A 14990-nucleotide genomic window follows, 5' to 3' on the forward strand; every position below is an offset into this window, starting at 1 on the left:
CTGACAATCAGTTATTTTTAACTAATTGTCAGTAGAAATATTACTATTTAAATTAGTGACTGACTTTTTGCTTCTGAATCAGTTATTTTTAACTGATTCAAATTTAGAGAGATAGTTCGAGCCCTGAATATATTTATTTTCTTTACACGAGAAAAAATTTGATTCTATTACAATAAATAAAAATGTCATGTAATTTTAAATTAGAAATAAAACTCTTAACAATTGTTCAAAAACTTTTAATCGAATTTCAATTGTGAAAGATCCCAAATAATAACTTTGTATTCACAAGTGTAAATTTTTAGTTAAAAAATTCATCGAATTCAAATAACAATCTTGTTTAATATTGAAATAGCGTTTTATCATTTTTGTTTTGAAACTAAAAAAATTTTTTACATTAAAAACAAATTTTTTTAGATTAAAAAAATTTTAGATATTTATATATAGGTATATGTAAGAAAGTATCGGTATATTTTTCTCATTGCGCATGAGTAACACAACTGATATATTACATGACTTGCGTGTGTAGTCATTCAATTACTTTCGTTTCTTCCTGGTTCTCCGGATGGGGTACTTTTATTTCTCTTTGTGTTCTCTTCTAATTATTACGTTTCTTAAGAAAATTAAACACAAACAATTATTATTTACGTATTTGTAAAATTGTATTTTTCTCCTTTTTATTTTCCGTAAATGTAAAATTTAATTTTCCACTCTCTACAGTTGAATTAGTAAATTTTACTAATAAATTAGTAGAAATTACTATTTATTAGTAAAATTTACTAATTCAAAAGCAAAAAGTCAATAACTAATTCAAATTTAAAGAGCAAATATAAAGTTTAATAATTTACAATTATAAAAAAGAATATTATTATTATTTAAAAAATCGTATGTGACATTTCAATTTGTAATAAAATCAAATTTTTCCTTATTCATCTAAAATAATATTGTTCATATTGCTAATAGTTTATTTAATTATTTATTTATACTTAATATTGCTAATTATTTTTTACTTCTGAATAAGAAAATATTCTATTTTTTTGTAAATATATTTTTTATATAAAATGTAATAATTATATATGTAAAATTTTAATAATTGTTCTTTCAAGTACTTTCTAATTCTGAATCAGTAAAATTGTTGACTTGAATTGACTGAAAATATTAGTGACTCTATTCTCACGATTTTAATCACTGAAAATCAATCAAATTTCCCTATAATCATTTCTCGACACACTCTAAATCTGAATCAGTAAAAATTCCACTGATTTCAATTTAGTGACATAGTTTTCTTTGATGAATCAGTAGAATTAAAGAAAACTGGTCCACTGAATTGAAATCAGTGAAATTTTCATTGATTCAGATTTAGAGTGCAGTACAATTCATTTTATTTCCTACAATTTTTTCGACAAAGATTTATTGAGTTTACATTTTGAAATTTTTTTTTGAAAAATGAATTTTCTCAGAAATAATGCTTTTCAGTATAACATTAGATTCTGAAACAGAAGCATCGAATCCAAAGGAGATAATTGTGAGGAAATCGCAGCTAGAAATGTCACCAGAGTTCTAATTATCATATTTACAAGATTGAAGAGAGGGCCTTGATTCAAAAAAAAAAAAAAAAAAAAGAAAAACATGAAAAATCTACAGCGTACACTTAGAGCTTGTATATCTGAGTGCACTCTACAATAATGCGCGTGCTAGATAGCGCGTAAAATGTGAGTCGAAAAATAGAAGGCGACGAGTTAAGTCTCGAACGGTCTCGTATAAAACCGGAGCGTGCGCCGCGAACTTGATTTACAAGAGGCCGATTAAAACAGTCGCCGAGTCAGGCCCCTTTTACTCGCGGAAGCTGGAGCCGCACTGACTCTTTCGATCTCAGTCAGTGGACCAGCTCGACTAAAAATTCTCTCCACACCTGAGCCCCCAACTTTATTATTCCCAGTAATCGAAAATTTATCCCAAAAAGTGTTAACACTCAATAGACTTCAGTACATCGTTAAAAAATTCGCCAGGAAATTAAAAGCACCAAGAAATCGAAACATTAAAACCATCAAGAAATTAAGAAATCGAGAAATCAAGAAATTAAGAAAACAAGATATCAAGAAATTAAGATTTTAAGCTATCAAGAAATCAAGAAATCGTCTTCAAAAGAAAAATATCCTCCAATCGACTGTGAATTATAAACTGACTGGAAGCAGTATTCAAAAGATCGTCAACAGCAAAGTGATCTTGGGGAAAAGAATTGTTGAACCGTGAATTGCAAACTAACGCAACTACCCAAAGATCGAAAGAAGTAAACCACTATTTACTCCCACCATCACCACCAAGAACCGAATGATCAAAGTGTAAAATATCTAGCCAATCTCAATCAATTTCATTTCCGGGAATTGTTTGCTGCCCTTGAATAGTATAAAAGCAGTTGGAATTCATTCAGTCAAGATGCCAACCATCAGATGGATAGTAACGGGGTGCCAAATAACGGGGAGTGTTCGTTGTTCACGTTTTTCGAGATACCCCACACCTAACATTGGGGTGCGAAAATTTTCTGGAATTGTCAATTCAAATAAATGTACCCGATACATTTGTGAGCCTCAAGGTATCAACAGGGTGACGAGGAGCAAGAAGAATTTTTCCATATTTTCCACAACTCAAATTAATACAATGCCTGCCTCCATCGATTCATTTTATCCACAGTAAGTTTTTGTTTTTCTTGTTGTTGTTATTTTTCTATTCAGTATTAATTTCGTTTGCTGGTGATAAAGCTCCGGAAGTCTTGCGTGCGAGTGTCTGACACAGCTTCCGATGAATCATGACAACTATGTGACATTAGATGCGGGAGAACTTTATTATAATTATGATTCTCTGGGTCCAAATGGGTTTAAGTGGATGTCTCAAGGGGGTTCGAAAGATTCTCTTTAAACTCAAGCTTCTTCTGCTTTCAATTTTACTTCATTTGCGACTAATTTCATTTTGAATTGAAGATTTTATTTTCTATTTACAAATTCAATTTGCGCAGTAAAAAAATTCATTTAATTCAAGTAACCTATTACTCTCTAAATCTGAATTGGTAGTTTTCTACTAATTGATAGTAGAAAACAACTAAATCATGTAGTATGTCGATTTACTAATTTGAAATAGTAAAAAATACAACTTACTGATAAATCAGTAGTTTTCTACTAGTAATTAGTAGTTTATTTCTAGTAATTAGTAGTTTTCTACTAGAAATCAGTAGTTTTTTTACTAGTAATTAGTAGTTTACTACTAAAAATTAGTCAAAACTGTTACTAATTCAAGTAGTAAACAAATCCGCACTCTTTCATTAGTAGAAAACTACTAATTCAGATTTAAAGAGTATCAAATAAATATTTACTTGAGTCAAATAAGTTGTAATTGAACCAATAAATTTAATATTTGGAACAGGTTATACCATTTAATTGACTTAAATAATTATTTGATTCAATATTTAATTGATCGGTCAAGTAATCGGTTATTTAAATCAAATGAACTTTTTTTCAGTGCAAATATCTCCCCAAAGTTCTGAACGTTAAAATGAACGAAAATTTATTTTTTCTTGAAATTAAATAATTTTAATTATAATTATTTTGCGTCACTATTAAGAAAATAAATAACTCACCCAGAGATATTTTATTTAAACAAAGAAATTTTATTTTATTTTATTTGAGTTAAATAAACGTAGGTATATTTGTCTCAAAACCAAGTAGGTTATTTATTTGACAAATAAAATTTTATTTAAACCAAATAAAATTTATTTGAAACAAATAAAAAGTCTAGTTGGTTCTGAGTCAAATATATCTTTACTCTGGGGTGTAAAGTTTTTATATGTGAAATTTAGATTTTTTTAAATTTACATTTAATTATTACAATCAGTAATGTATGGAAAAAATTTTTAAAAAATATTTCGTTCATTTGAACGTGCGAAATTTGTCGATTATTGCAAATTATATAAATGTAGCAATTTTCTTAAAGAATTTTTTCTTTATTCTTTTGTATAGAAACTGTTCTTTATTCATAAAGTTTAAGAATATATTTATTTAATATTTATTCTAAAAATGATCCTACAGTGGTTTTAATAAAATTTTTCGATATTTTTTCCTTATAAAAGATTTTTGCAAGATTTCGTGATTTCATGAATTTTTTGTATGAATATAGAAAATTATCAAGACTCCAAAACGCAAAAAAAAAGTCGTTTTAGTCAATTCAAACCGATTACTTGTCTATTAATAAATAAATATTTACTTAAATAATTTTTATTGAAATAAAATAAAATTGAATTGAATTGCAATAATTTCAGTCTAAAATTGCAGCAGTAATTCTTTCAAAATTTAATTATTTTCTAGAATTTCTAATTAAAATTCTATTTCAATTAGAATTCAATTATATATTTCTTTAATAGACTAAAAGTACAAATTTTATTTAAAAAACACATATTCTTAAATGTAGAATAAAGTTACAATGGTACATTAAAAACAATGAATGAATAAAAATAATAATAATAATAATAATAATAATTATAGAGATATAATGATTCATTGGAAGTTATTCGCTTTTTATTTTACTCTGAGGACTTTAACCATCAGATAAATTCGCTTCAATCTCGAAAAAAAATTGCCCGAAATTGAGTCACTGAATTATATGATAAATTAAAATACATTTGATAAGAAATATAACGTGTTTCTGGCTAAGAAGATTAGGAAATATTCAAAATATATTTTTAAACTTTGCAAAATATTTTGCCAAAATATAAGAATAAATATAGTAATATGAATAGTTAAAAAGTAAAAGAGTATAGAAAAATAGTAAAATAATAAAATAGAAAAATAGAAAAAGAGTAAAAGAGTAAAATAATAAAATTGTATAATAGTAAAATAGAAAAAGAGAAAAAAAATTAAAATAGTAAAATAATAAAATAGTAAAAGAGTAAAATAGTTAAATGTAAAAAATGAATTACTAATTGGTACAATTATTATAAATCAGCATTTTTCCTAAAATATTTTTGCAATTTGATTATTCTAGAGTTACGAGTCTTCTGACAACACACGCAGCTAAAAGTCCGTTAACGAAAAACGACTATTACGAGCAAATAGGAGGAGTACCGATTATAAGCCACATTAATAATCCACTATCACCGAAACTAAGAGCCTATATTGAAGAATGTGTCAAATTATGTCAACCGGACGACGTTTACATTTGCGATGGAAGTGAAGCTGAAAATAATCACATGATTAATCTACTTGTAAAAAAAGGGACCATTGAATCACTGCCAAAATACTTCAACTGGTTCGTACTCTTGTTTTTTATTCTAAACTATATACGATAAACATACACATAATGGTACATAACTCCCCCATTATATGTAATACCGTATACCTAATGGGAAATGCCAGTGTAGTGCCGATGTTCACCACTGGCTTAGTACTCAGACGATTGTTCGGCGTAGTCTAGCCGAGCCTCGACAATTAGTGCTGGCGCAGTACAGAATTTTTGTTTCGCCAAAGCTTGGACAAGCCACGGCGGCAAGTGCTGGCTGAGTATAGAAAAATTGTTCACGACGCTCTTTGCCAACATTGCTTTTTTGACATAAACTTGAAAAAAAATTATAAAAAAAGTTTAGGAATGTTTATAAATATAAATTTATTGAAAAAATTAATATTTTACTTTTCAGTTGTTCATTTTTTATTCTTATTAAATTTAGTAATAACAATTTAACATATTTGTCTAATTTTGTAAATAATAAATTATTTAAACAAATTAAAATTATAAACAAAATTTAAACTTTAATCTCAATAATAATTTGGTTCCTATTAAAATACTATTATACTTCTTACTATGAATAAAAAATTATTAAAAAATTACCACGTAATTTAAGAATTACGTAAAATCTTAAATGCAATAAGTAAAGTAATTTAATTTAATTATTAAAAATTTAGTTTAATTTATTTTATTTGAATTTATTATTTCTAACGTATCCCTATTTTTTTATTTTCTCATCTTTGACTCAATAATTGTATGTATGAATGATACTGAGATATTAATACTTTACTGTACACATGTGTCGTTAGCATAGTGGTTAGAGCATTAGTCTGTTAGTCCGTAGGTCGTAGGTTCGATTCCCCTCGTCAGCAATTTTGTTTATTTTCATAGGTTTGCGATATTTCTAGATTCCAATCGTTAGGTACTAAAATATGAAAATCTAATGCACACTTACTGTAATTGTTTATTATTTAATTTTTAAATGTTATAAACAATTTTTTTCTACTTCATTTACTATATCCATTGTGAGTCTCCATCTTTAATACAATTTCTTTAAGAAGAGAAATATTTTATGAATAATAACTATTTATTAATATTATTTACCATTTTGTTGCTAAATTATTTATAATTATGAATTTACGACTAATTAATAACAATACGGCATTTATTGCTGCAATATTCTCAGCCAGCACTGCTCCAGTGCTGCGCCAGCGCTGTCTGGCAGCACTGGCAGGCAGTAGTTCGCCAGCGTTAGACAGCGTTATCATCCCAGAGTTATGCCAGTGCTGTCTGTCAGCCTTGCCGCCAGTGCTGCCAGTGCTGGCGCAGTACTCCGCCAGTTGTAAATTTCCCATTGGGATATGACGTAAAGAAGATAATTAAAGTCACCTATTTATATATTAAAACAACTTTCAAATAAAACTTTAGACATCATATTTTTGAACCTCGAAATCATTTTTCATTCAATTTGTAGAAAAGTTATAAAAAAATCAAACAAAATTAAATAAATTCAAACAAAATCAAACGAAAATCAAACAAAATTAAACAAAAGCAGACAAAAACAAACAAAAACAAACAAAAATCAAACAAAAATCAAACAAAATTAAACGAAAATTAAACAAAAGTCAAACAAAATTAAAGAAAATTAAAGAAAAATCAAACAAAAGCAAACAAAATCAAATAAATTTAAACAAAATTAAATGATACTCAAACAGAATCAAAAGAAAAATTAAACGAAAATCAAACGAAATTATACGAAATCGAACAAAATCAAACAAAAATCAAAGAAAGTCAAACAAAAACTATCGGAAACTATCAAAAATCAAACAAAAATAAACAAAATTACCTAAGCAAAATTAAACAAAACCAAACAAAAATCACACAGTTTTTCTAAGGATATCAAATTGAGACAAAAAACGTAGCAAAATGTTGCGAAGCAACGTTTTGATAGGTTTTTTGTCTCAATTTGATATCCTTAGAAAAACTGTCAAAACAAAATCAAACAGAAAATCAAATAGAAAAATTAAAGAAAGAATCAAACAAAAAATAAATCAAAAAAATTATTAACAAAACAAATAAAAACAACGGACAAAATACATTTTACTCAAAATTTAATTACATCTAAGTCAATCGAAAGTGAAACTGGATAGTACGTATTACATCAAGTTTCACTTACTAGTTAATTTAACTTTCTTCTTTAGCCTAGATTTAAAATGCTCTTATTTTACAAATTTTCAATGTGTACTTTACAACAAATTATGAAAAAAAAAATTTTTCTCGAAATAATTACAAACTATGTGTGTGTAAAATAAAAAAAAATTGGTACACTTTCACTGAGATGATGTGAATTCGAGTAAAGAAGAAGAAGAAGAAGAAGAAGAAGTGTGACGTTTGCGTATGTACATCAGTAAATTATACACATATGTGTGTTGACCGTGACTTTATAAGACTTTACAGTTATCATGAAATATCAGCTGCAGGCAATTTGCAACGTCAAACGTCACACATTGGTCTTTGTACTCTTTCGAAAATTCAAAACCCACATTACCTGCTGCATATCGAAAATTATTACTAAATATATTTCCTCAATAAATAATGCTGATAATTCTATATATTCAAATAAGAAAAAAATAACGATTCCATTCTTTCATAAGAAATTATGTCAAAGTTAAAAAAAAAAACGCCCAAAAAACAGACACAACATTATTTATCAAAAATTATTCAAAACATATAGAGCATAATATTTTCGGGTCAAAATAAGTGAAACCGGCCACTTGAAAAATTTTTGTCCCCGAATTTAAAGTTATCTATGGTTTTTGATAGATATATGAGTAAACTTTTACCCGCTAAAATATTTTTCAAAAATTTTATTTATTTTGAAAGTTATCAGGTGTTAAACTTTTAGGTTACTTTTTATTCTTTTCATTATTACTCCGAAACGAATGAAGATAATTTCAATTTTTTTTTTGGAAATTAAAGCTAAAAGTCTGTAGTTTAAAGTGCAACTGAAAAAATTGCTGTATAATAAAAATTTCTAATTGTTATTAACAATTATTTTAAACAATTGCGATTTAAAGTATGTTCTCAATGTCGGAAAAAAATCAAACTATACTCATGTGATGCGCAAAACTCTAACGAGTAAATTAAAAAAAAAAAAAGTGAGTAACCTCTAAAATTACAGAAGTTATGCATATTTTTCTGACGACGCGCGGGAATTAACTGATTCGCAAACTCTCGAGCGCGCGGGAATACGCCCGCGCCCGCTCCCGCCGCACTGCTCACACTTGTGTTTTCAAACAATTTATGTTTACAGAGAAGGAGAAGTAATTAAAATATTATTTTCTTACTGAATAGTTTATTAATATTTTTACTTTTGGAGTAATTATATACATAAAAACCATTTTGTATGTACTCATAAACTGCTTTGCAGTTTTTATGCTTTGATAAAAAAGTTTTTTCGTGGGTCTGATATTCTTGAATCGTACAAAAATCGAAATCGATATTGTTTGTGTAGAATTTCATCAAAAAATTTTTTAAATAATTGGATTTCTAAATAAAATAATTGAATCATTTGTCACTTCTCCAAAATTCAATTTTTATTAGTGTTTTAACTGAAATTTCTTCTATAAATTCGCTATTTTTAATAATTTATTATTTCTTAAAATTGTATTCCCATAAAGAATTTTATTAACAAATTTTTAAATAATTGAATTCTTTGAAAGAGTTTTAATAAAATGTTTAAGAATAATTATTATTAAAAAAAAATAAAATAAAAAATAAAATAAAAAATAAAAATAAATAAAATAATAAATAAAAAATAATAATAATAAATAATAATAATAATAATAATAATAATAATAATAATAATAATAAATAAATAAATAAAATGTTTAAGAATAATAATTATTCTTAAACATTTTATTAAAACTCGTTCAAAGAATTCAATTATTTAAAAATTTGTTAATAAAATTCTTTATGGGAATACAATTTTAAGAAATAATAAATTATTAAAAATAGCGAATTTATAGAAGAAATTTCAGTTAAAACACTAATAAAAATTGAATTTTGGAGAAGTGACAAATGATTCAATTATTTTATTTAGAAATCCAATTATTTAAAAATTTTTTGATGAAATTCTACACAAACAATATCGATTTCGATTTTTGTACGATTCAAGAATATCAGACCCACGAAAAAACTTTTTTATCAAAGCATAAAAACTGCAAAGCAGTTTATGAGTACATACAAAATGGTTTTTATGTATATAATTACTCCAAAAGTAAAAATATTAATAAACTATTCAGTAAGAAAATAATATTTTAATTACTTCTCCTTCTCTGTAAACATAAATTGTTTGAAAACACAAGTGTGAGCAGTGCGGCGGGAGCGGGCGCGGGCGTATTCCCGCGCGCTCGAGAGTTTGCGAATCAGTTAATTCCCGCGCGTCGTCAGAAAAATATGCATAACTTCTGTAATTTTAGAGGTTACTCACTTTTTTTTTTTTTAATTTACTCGTTAGAGTTTTGCGCATCACATGAGTATAGTTTGATTTTTTTCCGACATTGAGAACATACTTTAAATCGCAATTGTTTAAAATAATTGTTAATAACAATTAGAAATTTTTATTATACAGCAATTTTTTCAGTTGCACTTTAAACTACAGACTTTTAGCTTTAATTTCCAAAAAAAAAATTGAAATTATCTTCATTCGTTTCGGAGTAATAATGAAAAGAATAAAAAGTAACCTAAAAGTTTAACACCTGATAACTTTCAAAATAAATAAAATTTTTGAAAAATATTTTAGCGGGTAAAAGTTTACTCATATATCTATCAAAAACCATAGATAACTTTAAATTCGGGGACAAAAATTTTTCAAGTGGCCGGTTTCACTAATTTTGACCCTTTCCCAAAATTCTCTTTGCAATTTTTGAAATATTTTTCTAACACGAATTCGATAAATTTCTATAAAAATCTTCCGCTATATTGAATCCGCCATTTTGAATTTTTATAAAAGATTTAAACTTATGCGATAAATTTCTTAAAAAACTATATTTCATATTAATATTAACTATATTTCATACATCATTTTCAAATTTTAAAAACTGATTTCGAATTCTTAATCAGCGACTCCAAAAAACCCTGGGTAATAAGTTTTAAAAAAATTCGATAAATTATTAATTTTTTTGTTCGCTATATTGAATCCACCATTTTGAATTTTTTAAAACTGACTTCGAATTCGCAATCAACGACCCAAAAAACCCCCGAGTAATAAATTTCAAAACAATTCGATTAATTATTAATTTGTCGTCCGCCATATTGGATCCGCCATTTTGAATTTTTAAAAACTGACTTCGTATTCGTAATCAGCGACCCAAAAAACCCCCGAGCAACAAGTTTCAGAACATTTCGATTAATTATTAATTTGTCGTCCGCCATATTGGATCCGCCATTTTGATATTTTAAAACCTGACTTATAGATATCAAATTGAGATAAAAAACGTATAAAAATAGTTGCGAACCAAAATTTTGATACGATTTTTGTCTCAATTTGATATCCTTAGAAAAACCTATGATAGTATAAAAAAATAGAGAATAATTTTCTGCAATAAATAAATTGTCTCATCTCACACAGCTGGTTAGCAAGAACAAATCCAGCCGATGTTGCCCGAGTGGAGAGTCGTACCTTCATTTGTACCAATTCAAAAAATGAGACCATTCCCACGCCGAGAAATGGAATCAAGGGAACACTGGGAAATTGGATCTCGCCCAACGATATGGAGGATGCTGTAATGGATCGCTTTCCAGGATGTATGAAAGGTAAACAAATAATCTAAAATGATACACGAGTGGTGATGATGATCAAATTTCATAATTGCGGGCAAATTCCTTCATAATACACATTTCACGCAGAGAACAAATTTTTTTCCCTGTAAATTCATCACAATGTTTCGAAATTCATATTATTGACGATTACATTTTTTTCAAAGATTGAATCGTGTGTGTGTATTCTATACAAAAGCGCTGATATTGTGACAGGAAAAATATGCGACCGTAGATATAATTGCTCGCTTTGTAAACAAGATCACTGCGAATTGAGGCGATAATGAATTACATTATTATGCGTATTTTTTTTCTTCATCGCTTTATAATTTTTCTCTGAATGTCAATAACCGTGTGTGGCGAATTATTTTCTTTTGTCTAAATCAGAGTTGTTGCCAAAGAATAAAAGTATTCTACATTCAAGGGGAATCCTTTTGTTTTGAGAGGATAACTTTCTTAATTTATCCTCTCAAAACAAAAATATTCCACTTGAATGGATATTAGAAGATAGCCTCTAAATACGATATAATTTATTAATAATTAATTACCGGAGAAATAATCGTTTTGAATAAATAAAATAAATGAATAATAAATCATCGAAAATGAATAATTAATTACAACACACTTGGCTGATATTGAATTTTCTATCGAAGGTCGCACCATGTACGTGATACCATTCAGCATGGGACCAGTTGGTTCTCCGCTATCGAAAATTGGCATCGAAATAACCGACTCGGCCTACGTCGTGTGCTCCATGAGAATCATGACCAGAATGGGTTCTCAAGTTTTGGACTTTCTGGGCAAGGGGGACTTCGTCAAGTGTCTCCACTCTGTGGGAATGCCAAAATTAGATTCCAAAGTCAAGGTGAATCTCTCCTGGCCCTGTGATCCCGAGAGGACAATAATTCTCCACAAACCAGCCAAGAACGAAATCGTCTCCTATGGTAGTGGCTACGGAGGGAATTCACTTTTGGGCAAAAAATGCTTTGCACTCAGAATAGGTTCCACCATTGCCAGGGACGAGGGTTGGCTAGCCGAACACATGCTGGTAATAACCAATGTTCTTTTTGATTTTTATATTTATTTATAATACTTTAAACAGATTTTAAACCTCTCTCCTCATTAAAATGCATCATTTTTATGTCCACAATGGGGAGAGAGGTTAAAAATCTGTTTAATGTCCATGTAGTGTGTTTAGACTTTAAACCCCTTACCCCCTCAGAAGTGCCCTAAAAGTGTTGATCATCTTTTAAATTTAAACACTTAACGTTTTTAGATTCTGGGAATAACGAATCCAAAGGGCAAGAAACGATACATCGCGGCTGCATTTCCAAGTGCATGTGGCAAAACGAATTTAGCAATGATGCAACCAACGCTTCCTGGTTACAAGATTGAGTGTGTAGGCGATGACATTGCCTGGATGAGATTCGACAAGAAAGGGGTTCTAAGGGCAATAAATCCAGAAAATGGATTCTTCGGCGTTGCTCCAGGCACAAGTATGGCGACAAATCCAAATGCCATGAAGACCATTTTTCAAAATACAATCTTCACGAATGTCGCCAAGACCAGTGAGGGTGGTGTTTTCTGGGAGGGAATGGAAAAGGAAATTCCAAATGACGTCGAGGTAGAGTATTTCAAATAATTAAATAGTAATCGAATGGTCACATCGAAAAATGACAGTAAAAATTTTAAATGCGAGTACTCCTAATTTCAAGACGTTCTGTAGAGGCATAACCCAAATTATATATTTAATTTGTCCGGCATCAGTGATTCAAACCGGAAGGCTCTGATATTAATGGACAGGTTTCAAGAAAGAGTAACTGTTAAATTATTAAAGTTTTTATTTGAATCCTTTACAATTAGAATCAGAGAGAAAGAGTAGATCCATTCTGGCCAGCCAAAGTGAAAGGTCCTGAGTGTAGATGTCGATGTAAATTAGATAAAACACCCCTCAGCCTAGGAGTGACCGAATTATTGATTTGTAATTGAAGAAGAAGAAAAATAAGACGTAGAAGTAGAAGAACAGCATAAAACTAATTTTTAATTCCAGATTACGGATTGGCACAACAATGAATGGAACTATGATGTCAAAGCTCCAGCCGCTCACCCCAATTCTCGATTTTGCTCACCAGCTGACCAATGTCCGATAATCGATCCCAATTGGGAAAATCCGGAGGGAGTTCCTATCGATGCTATTCTCTTCGGAGGACGAAGACCACAAGGAGTTCCTCTCGTTTACCAAGCACGCAATTGGGAGCACGGCGTTTTTATCGGAGCCACCATGAGATCGGAAGCTACAGCTGCTGCCGAATTCAAGGTAACTAATTCTTTCGACAACGTTCGTAATTTACTCACTCAATCTAGCAATTCAATCAACAATTGATTAAACATTCAATCAACATTCAAGCGATTCAATCAATAATCAAGTGTTTTTTCGATTCTTGATTGAATTGTTTGATTGACCAATCATCTAATGCCAAATGTTCCTTATCTAATGCATCAATCTAAACTCTTTTTATCTATTCCAGGGCAAAATCATCATGAACGATCCCTTCGCAATGCGACCATTTTTCGGCTACAACTTTGGTCACTACCTCAAGCACTGGCTAAGCATGGAGAATGTGGAGAACGCCAAATTACCCCAAATCTTTCACGTCAATTGGTTCAGAAAAGGAGAGAACGGAAAATTCCTCTGGCCCGGATTCGGAGAGAATTCTCGCGTCCTCGATTGGATCCTAAGAAGGGTAGAGGGCGAAGACATCGCTAGGGACTCAGTTATTGGTCTAATTCCAAAACCAAATTCCATTAATTTGGAAGGTATTAAAGAGAACGTCAACATGGATGAACTATTCAGGTTACCGAAAGATTTCTGGCAAAAGGAAGCCACCGACCTCAAAGAATATCTCGATTCTCAAGTGGGAGACGATCTTCCAAAGCAGATCACTTCTCAATTAAAAATTCTCACGAAAAACGTGGACAAACTTTAAAAAATACAAATTTATCCTTTTAATTTAAAAAAAAGGTGAATCAGTTTTCCTTCGAATCACTTCGGATAAAATTAAATTTTGTCTTGATAATTAAGAAAATTTGCTTCACTTTTTTTATCTTTAAAATTTTGTTATTTAATTCTTTCTTTTTCTGAATGTAAGAAAAATGCGATGTATATATTATATATGCACGATCACTCTTGTATGATGTTTGACATCCTGCAAACGTGTACATAGTATTATAAAATATAATGTATTTGTAAATTATAAAGTCTGCATTCCAGTTAAATTAAAATGCATTTCGTGTTCGTGTCACAAATGTGTGGCGATTTCTCATTTTGGCGTTCGAATAATAAGTGATGTAAAAAGAAGAAAAAAAAAAGTTTATACATTAAGTAATTACGTTCATATACCCAGTCATTGTCATGCTTCTAGAAAAAATTGACAAATAAAATTAATGTAATTTTTACAAACTGATTTACGATTCGTCAATTTTTTTCCAATAAATTGCAATTTCGAAGTTTTACCACTTTCTTACGGAATACATTTCTGATTATTTAAATGTATTATTATTATTATTATTATTATTATTATTATTATTATTATTATTATTATTATTATTATTATTATTAATAATAATATTATTGTTAATAGTATTATTATACATCATGTATTTATAATTTATAATAATTGATGCAAATACATAATTAGTTTTTAGTTTGTTTATAATATGAAAAATTATACTTTTACTAAATATTAGAAAAAAAACTAGCAAAAAGTGCTGCAAAATTGCTCTATGTCATTGCTAAAGAGGCAGTTTTGCGAAGAGAGTTTTATGAATTTCCAACAAAGATCTGTCTGTCTAGGAGCGACTCGATCTACTCAAAAAGTAACTAGAATGGATCGATAACAGAAACG

The 14990-nt window shown here is 28.9% G+C and overlaps 1 protein-coding gene across 1 annotated transcript; it reads left to right on the plus strand.

Moving 5' to 3' along the window:
• The first annotated feature begins 1513 nt into the window (after positions 1 to 1513).
• Positions 1514 to 14549, plus strand: LOC122511258 (phosphoenolpyruvate carboxykinase [GTP]-like). The gene is made up of 7 exons (XM_043626400.1): positions 1514 to 2687; positions 5029 to 5292; positions 10898 to 11082; positions 11739 to 12133; positions 12362 to 12709; positions 13136 to 13402; positions 13614 to 14549. Exons 1-7 carry the CDS (start codon positions 2434 to 2436, stop codon positions 14070 to 14072), a joined length of 2172 nt encoding a protein of 723 aa, XP_043482335.1. The 5' UTR covers positions 1514 to 2433; the 3' UTR covers positions 14073 to 14549.
• The last annotated feature ends 441 nt before the right edge of the window (positions 14550 to 14990 follow it).

This window comes from Leptopilina heterotoma, unplaced genomic scaffold, assembly GCF_015476425.1.
Source record: "Leptopilina heterotoma isolate Lh14 unplaced genomic scaffold, ASM1547642v1 Lhet_81, whole genome shotgun sequence".
NCBI classification, from domain to species: Eukaryota; Metazoa; Arthropoda; class Insecta; order Hymenoptera; family Figitidae; genus Leptopilina; species Leptopilina heterotoma.